This window comes from Lathyrus oleraceus, chromosome 6 (genome assembly GCF_024323335.1).
Source record: "Lathyrus oleraceus cultivar Zhongwan6 chromosome 6, CAAS_Psat_ZW6_1.0, whole genome shotgun sequence".
NCBI classification, from domain to species: Eukaryota; Viridiplantae; Streptophyta; class Magnoliopsida; order Fabales; family Fabaceae; genus Lathyrus; species Lathyrus oleraceus.
In genome coordinates this window covers 331,327,085-331,335,254 of record NC_066584.1, presented here as the reverse complement: position 1 = coordinate 331,335,254, position 8,170 = coordinate 331,327,085, and the positions used below count along the sequence as shown (strand labels likewise).

The following is an 8,170-nucleotide window of genomic DNA, read 5'->3' as shown; positions in this document are numbered from 1 at the left end:
TCCATAATTAAATTGATCCTCTATTGATTGTGGCTATTAGGCATGATTAGATGTGTATCAAATCTGAATATTTTGCATTGAACTAAATATTTTTAGCACTTTTATTATTTCCCTATAAAACTCATAACCTGTTATAAGTTTAGGGTTCCCAATTTTTCTCACTTTTCATTCCTAGTTTTTGTTCTATTTTTCTTTATAACTCAAGTCTCAGAGGGAGAAATTTGTGGAACAAGGTTATTGATATTCTAGGGTTTTTAATTCTTTTTATTTATGTTATTCATCTATTATGTTTGATTGTTATGAGTTTGATGACGATACTTATGTGATTGTGTTTGCCCTCACCATGAGTGAGTAGTTTCCTAGGGACTATGGGTTATGGGGATTGTTTCATGACCTATCGTATGATCTGTTACTATCTATTGTGAGAACTTTAATTAAACTTATTTTATAATCTTAGTTCATGCATTCCAACTTCGTTACAAAAGTAAGTGGTTCTCAGGTATCGACCGTAGTCTAAAAAGGATACGTGTCGATACTGGAGCGTATATTTTTAAATAACCTAATCCGGACGATACAAAATCCGACAGACTAATTTGAGAAAACATATAGCTAGGGAAATGTAATTACTCATCAAATAGTAAATTAAACAATGCGAAAGCCGATAAATTATTCGTCGATGATAGGGGCAATGCGTTAGCGAAAGCAGGTAGTGCCCAATTTTATCTATTTTCTATAATTTATGAAAAGTTATCATAATAGGTGTGACATAGATTATATGATTGTGTTAGAACCATGAACTATAACCTTGGGTCCTGTTTGCCCTGAGTTGAGGTTTAAGTGATTTTTCCGCTATTTCTATTTAATTTCTTTTTCTTTTAAATTGTTTATGAAATTCTAGTAACAAACTATCGATGTCACACTGGATGTTATGACATCCAATTCTGCGCAGACAGGTAATGTATGCAGAAAGTAAATGTAAAAAGCAGTAAATGACACAGAGAATTGTTTATCCAGTTCGGTGACAAACACACCTACTCTGGGGGCTACCAAGCCAGGGAGGAAATCCACTATAAGAGGTATTAATTCAGGACTTAAACCACCAGTTTAATCCTATCACTTAAGACCTACCCAATGCAAATTCAATCTAAACTAAGACCTGAGTACCTACTCACTCCCCCTCAATCACAACAGTGATTACAACCATTAAGAATTTTAAAGTCAGTGGTGAAGATATACTTCAAACAACTCTTGATTGTGCTTAAAAGCTTTAATCAAGAAACACAGCACTCACGCTTAAAAGCTTAGAGTGACACAACAATTACAACTCAATAAACACCATAGTCCAATGCAATCATCTAGGTGATAATTGCTTGGCTCACAAGTAAAACCTAATTCAAGACACAATGAAAGTACAACAATGATATATAATGATATATTGAATTCTTCACGCTTCAAATCACTGAATTGCTGAAAGTAGGATTGCCATCCTTTTATAATGCAGTACTTGGGCCTTGAACTTGAATTTCATAAAATTAGGGTTAAGCAAGTTAACTTAATTTCCACACATTAGGGTGCTAATAAATAGGCTATATGCTAGGTCTCTTAATTTTAGCACAGTTGTTAGTTTCCTGAAAATCAGCCTGAGATAAATACTGAAACATAACAGAAAAATTAGCCTATACTTTAGCATCTACTGTTAGGGATGAATGTCATAACATTCAGTTTGACATCCAGAAAATGCTGTCATGAATGAATGTCATAACATTCAGTTTGACATCCAGTAAATCATGTATTAGCTAATCCTGCAGCATACTACTTAAGCATGTCATGGCATCATTCAAGACATCTAAGTACAGTAAGTGTTTTAACATAAAATGCAGCCAATCAAAAACATCTACAAACTCCCCCTTTGGCAAATTTTTGGCTAAAATAACTTGGCATCACAACAGAGTTCACAGCAGCAGAAAACACACATCCAAGAAGAGAATCAAATTAGCTAATACACTTAGCAAACATAGAAGTTAAACTTCAAACAACAGCAGCACAAGAGAAGATCAAGCAGAGAGCAAACAACAACATAACCTCTTGTTTAGAGGACCTTCAACTTCAAAGAAATCTGTTGTCCTGGGGTACAAGTGTTACTCCCCCTTTTTGTCAAAAATGTTGCCAAAGCAACACTTAATATTACAGACCAAAATAAAAATACAAGCAATTATCAGAAACACAAGAAATGTTCTAGTCATCTGACTCAGAGTCAGCATCATCATATGTGCCATCATCAGGACTGGCATCTGCTTCTCCCTCTTCACCTTGCCTTTCAGCTTCTTCTGCAACATCAACAACTTCACCAAATTCTCCACCATCAGCTAGCACATCACCTTCAGTCATCTCCAAATAGCTAATCAATTTTTCCAAGTTCAGCTTCCTTGCCTCTAATTCCCTGCAGGTTTCTTTGAGCATTGCAATGACAGCAGCTTTACCTGGCTGATTGCTTACACGTGATGTCTCACCTGATGTCATGACAATGTCAGAGACATGGGTACCTAGGAACAACTTATGATTGAAAGACATATGGCTGTCGCTTTTCTTCACAGAATCATTCTCAGTTAAGATGTTTGGAAACTGATTCAAAACAATACCACAGATGAGAGAAGGAAAGGCTATAGGACCCTTCACACTGAAGCTTCCTGCATGCTTCAAAGTTTGATCAAAAATATAGGAGCCATAGTCAAATTTGGCTTTGGTTCCAACATCATATATAAACTTTCCAAGCATTACAGCAACTGTAGATTTATGATTGGTGGGCACCCAGTTAGCAGCTCCAATCTTGTGCAGCATTGCATACTTGACACTCAGTTTACTTGCCACCAATTTTCCTTTGAGAGGCCACTTTCTTACCTGATTAGCAGTGATGACTTGACAGATTTTGTTGTCAGTCACTTCAAGCTCAGGTTGAGCTTCATCAGGCCTTCCCAAATACTTATTGATCACTGAAGGAGAGAAATTTACACACTTGCCTCTCACATACACTTTCCTGAATTCCTTAGACTTGCCATCAGCACATTCTTCAGACAAATTAACAATAAATTCCTTTACCAACATCTCATAGCACTTTGGAAACTGAGTCACAGTCTTCATTAAACCAGCCTCTTGAATAAGATCCATAATATCCTTACAGTCTAGGATATTCTGAGCTAATTCCCTTTCCAAAGCCAGCCTCTTCTGATAAACATATTTCGACCTGTTTACACTTGAAGCAAAATGAAAAGATATGTTGTCAATTGGTACCTCAGGGACACTAGCTGCAAGCTTGCTAGTGGTTGGCTTCTTCTTTGACAGAATGTCAGAGACATTACAAGGAACATCTGAGTCAGACTCAACAACAACAAACTTGGTCTTCTTTTTCTTGGGCACCACTTTGCTCCAAGATTTGGTTGGACCATGAACTTTCCTCTTGAGGGAACTCTCAACTGCCACCGTTGTCTTGGAAGAGGTTGGAACATCAATCTTCTTTCTGGGGGACCTTTGAGCCACAGTTTTCTTTTCTCTCTTAGTCCTAACCCTTTTGGCTATGCTAGGGAGGACAGAGGACAACAACTCATTATCAGAAAATTCCTCCAAGTCTACTGTTTCAGCCTCACAGTTAGGGTTGTCACTGACATCATGAGTGACATGAACTTCCTCACCAGCCACATTATCTAAGGGTTTGTCAACATTTGACTCCTTATGGGCATCGGTTTGCTCAACATCATCAGAAATATTCTTTCCTAAAGACTCAGTATTTTCTTGATCAACAACACTATCAGGTTCAATAATGTTTAAGGGAATGGAAACCCCAGGGACCTCATGATTTCCAGACAGTATTCCAGTCACTATAGTGGCAATGGCATTGTGAACATACCTAGAACCTTCTTTGGTTCGTTCCTCAAGAACGATGGATGAGGAGAAGCCTGATACAGTTTCTTTAGGTCTTCTTGCATGTGGGGTATTCACAGAGTCAGCAACAGGATCTTCTCTGTTAGGGTTGCTTGGTTCAGCGCTAGGAGAATAAGGCATGTTCTTGGAAGGAGAAGAGTTGGATTGTTGAGACATGATGAGTATCTTAGAGACGAAATGAAAAATTTCTATGAGAGGATGCTTGCGTGAATGGAAGTTGAAAGAGTGGAAGAATTAATGCTTGTTGCAAGTGAAATAACTATTATCTGTTGACCAATCAGAGCACACTTTCAATTGTTTAATAATTTGAAATATTAAACAGTAAATTCCTAACATCCTTAGTTGCTATAATTCCTCAGAAAGACATATTCCCAACTTGCCCCTTAAATTTTCAAACTGAGTAGCATCCAAAGCCTTTATAAATATGTCAGCAAGTTGTAGTTCAGTTGCCACATGTTCCAAGGTAATCACTTTGTCTTCTACCAGATCTCTTATGAAGTGATGTCTAATGTCAATATGTTTGGTCCTGCTGTGTTGGATAGGATTCTTTGAAATGTTGATGGCACTGAGATTGCACAGAACAATGTCATGACATTCTGAGTGACATTATACTCAGTCAGCATCTGTTTCATCCATACCAGTTGGGAACAACTGCTTCCAGCTGCTATGTACTCAGCTTTTGCAGTGGATAACGATACACAGTTCTGTTTCTTGCTGAACCAAGATATGAGATTGTTTCCCAAGAAGAAACATCCTCCTGATGTGCTTTTTCTGTCATCAGAACTCCCAGCCCAATCAGCATCACAATACCCAGATAAGATAGGCTCAGAGCCATGAGAGTAGAGCATACCATAATCACAAGTCCCATTAATATACTTGAGAATCCTCTTGACTTGATTTTAGTGACTCACTTTGGGTTCTGCTTGGTATCTAGCACACACACCAACTGCATAGGCAATATCAGGTCTACTAGCAGTTAGATATAGTAGGCTACCTATCATGCTTCTATACAAGCATTGATCAATACTAGAACCTCCTTCATCTTTAGTTAACTTTAAATGAGTAGGTGCAGGAGTTCTTTTGTGACTAGCATTATCCATACCAAACTTCTTAACTATGTTCTTGGCATATTTGCTTTGGGAGAGAAACATAGAATCTTCCATCTGTTTAACTTGCAGTCCAAGAAAATAAGTCAATTCCCTAACCAAACTCATTTCAAATTCAGATTGCATCTGGTTAACAAAATTTTTCACCATTCTATCTGACATTCCACCAAAGACAATATCATCCACATATATTTAGGCAATCATGATTTTTCCATCTTCATCCTTCACAAATAAAGTCTTATCTATCCCTCCTTTTCTGTAACCATTAGTAGTAAGAAATTCAGTCAGCCTCTCATTCCAAGCTCTAGGAGCTTGCTTCAATCCATACAGAGCTTTCCTCAACTTGTACACATGTTTTGGTAGATTAGGATCACTGAACCCTTTAGGTTGTTCCACATAGACTTCTTCATTCAAGTAGCCATTTAAAAAGGCACTCTTCATATCCATTTGGAACAATTTGAACTTCAGAATGCACGCAACACCTAACAACAACCTTATTGACTCAAGTCTTGCAACAGGTGCAAAAGTCTCATCAAAATCCCTTCAACTTGAGTATACCCTTGTGCCACTAGTCTTGCTTTATTCCTAGTGATTACTCCTTTCTCATCAGACTTGTTCTTGTAAATCCACTTGGTACCAATGATGTTAGTCCCTTCAGGTCTTGGAACTAACTCCCATACTTCATTCCTTTTAAACTGCTCTAGTTCATCTTGCATAGCATTGATCCAATATTCATCAGTCAGAGCTTCTTTCATATTTTTAGGTTCAACCTTGGATACAAAGCAGGAATTTGAGCTATTCTCCCTTGATCTGGTAATCACACCACTATTGGGATCTCCTATGATAAGATCCTTAGGGTGGTCTTTCTGAATCCTGATAGAAGGCACCTTGTTGGATGCTTCTAACTCAAGTCCAGGAGGAGTATCCTGTACATTTTCTGTTGAAGTCTCAAGGAATGTTCCAACATCCTCTATGACATTGGATTCTTCATCTTTATCATCAACAATAACATTTAGGATTCCATCAGGAAATTAGTTCTGGAGTTGAAAACTCTGTATGCTCTGTTGTTAGTACAACTGTTAGTTTCCCGAAATATTAGATTACAAGTTATGGCCGATCCGGTTGATACTAAGCCCCTTAAGGATTATACTATACCTGCCAAAAAGGAACTATATTATAGTATTGTGCACCCTCCAATTGCGGCTCATAATTTGGAGCTAAAACCTTCCTTGATCGGTATGGTGTAAGAAAACCAATTTTTTGGTTTGCCTTAGGAAAATCCTAACCTTCATCTTTCTATTTTTGTTCACAATTGTGGTACCTTTAAGGAAAATGGTATGGATCAAGACGCCATATGCATTTCACCTATTTCCCTTTTATTTAAGATACTGTGCACGAGCTTGGCTCCTTGCCTGCCAATTCTATTACTTCATGAACCCAATTGAAAGCGGCCTTTCTAGCATGGTTGTTTACACAAATTAAAACGAACCAATTTAGGAATAAGATCAAGAAATTTAGGAAAACTGATAGAGAGTCCTTATTTGACGCATGAGAGCGTTATAAGGAAGCGCCTACCTTTGAGTTTATTACTCTTGATTTCTTAGCACCTTAAATTTTAAGTTGCAAAAGAAGTATACCAATGGAATGAGGTACTATTACGGTACTCTCAAATTCTGATTGTTTTATCAAGACCATGAGCTAAGTGTAGAAGAATTAATTTGTATCCTCCAATTACCCATCTATGGACCGGGCGATGTCCTGAAGTAGTTTGATGCCATGACTTTTTGTGTTATATTTATGGTGATCCATACTATACCACCATGGGGGCCAAGGCCTCCCTAAGTCAAAACCATGCTTTCGATATGCACAAAAGGGATTGCTTACACCTTGTTCGGACGAGGTGATAGTATCGGAGTAGCTATGCATAGGGAGATATTTTTCATGCATTGCATGGCCAATAATGGAATTGTTAATACCGCCGCCTTTGGGGCAAATTATTTGGGCAAGGTTTCTCGTGCGGCTACCAGAGACATTTTGGTAGGGGGTATGTTTACCTAAATCTCTGAATTCCTTGGTTTTAAGTTTAACTTGGTCGAGGACCATGTTGTTGAAGGAAAGAGTAAGATTTACATGGAAGCCATTATTCATCAAGGGATGATTTATGTGAATGGGAACACCTATCCGGTGATGTTCTGAAACAAGTCCTTTATTTACTTGCCTAATCCAACAAAGGTAAGAATTGATGTTATGAGTAATTGGCTTTATCAAGTGGGTGTTCCCTCTCCGGATAATACATCCGATGATGAGGGTAAACCCTAAAATTCTAACCATCCTGTAGGTACCGCCATGGAGGAGGAGGATGTCCCTCCACTCACACGTCCCACACAACATGAAGTGGGAACTTCGAATGCATATCACAATAGGTGGGAGTGGGTCCAATTCGAGATCCAATGGATGCGGGTGGAACAAAATAGGTAATGCATGGTCTTGGATGGCGTCCAAGTTATGATGAACAACCAATTTTGCGGTTCCCACCTCTGGAATGAGGTTCTTCTGAGTTCTACTCCCTCTTTCTTGAGCTTAAACATTATGGATAATGTTTGGTTCAATTTTGTGGGGTATCTATTTATTTTCTTTCATTTATTTTGTTTTTTTAATCAAATTTGTATTTCTTGCAATTTTTGTTTTTGTTTCTTCCTTGTTATTAGTTATTTCCTAGTTTTCTAGTTTGATTGATGCATTAAGACCATATTTTCATAGCTTTTCCCAAAACTAAGACAAGGAATTTTTTTTATGACAAGCTTCGGTTGTGGGGAAGATGATAAAATACATAAAGTTTGAGGAAAGAAAGGTTAGGTGTTGGTTCGTCAACAATCTCTAGCCTTCCTATAAGAGGGTTACTTGCAGGACCGACTACAAAGTCCTATACTTAGTGTTTTGAGGGTATGGTTTTTGGTAAACAATGTTTTTGAAAGGTTTAAAGAGTGTAAACGTAACTCTTGATGAGTTAGGGATATCGTAAAAATAAGACAAACAAGAGTGTATAAATAGAAAAGCAAGAGATTAAAGGTAAGTTTAGATAAAAATTAAATGACTTGTAAATGTAAAATGGAGGCAAGGTACATTTT

The 8,170-nt window shown here is 37.6% G+C and overlaps 1 protein-coding gene across 1 annotated transcript; it reads right to left on the bottom strand.

Annotated features, from left to right (window-relative positions):
• Positions 1 to 2,235: 2,235 nt before the first annotated feature.
• On the bottom strand, positions 2,236 to 4,092 carry LOC127095498 (uncharacterized). The gene is made up of 2 exons (XM_051034178.1): positions 3,415 to 4,092; positions 2,236 to 3,222 (listed from the first exon to the last, which is right to left on the bottom strand). Exons 1-2 carry the CDS (start codon positions 4,090 to 4,092, stop codon positions 2,236 to 2,238), a joined length of 1,665 nt encoding a protein of 554 aa, XP_050890135.1.
• Between the last annotated feature and the right edge of the window lie 4,078 nt (positions 4,093 to 8,170).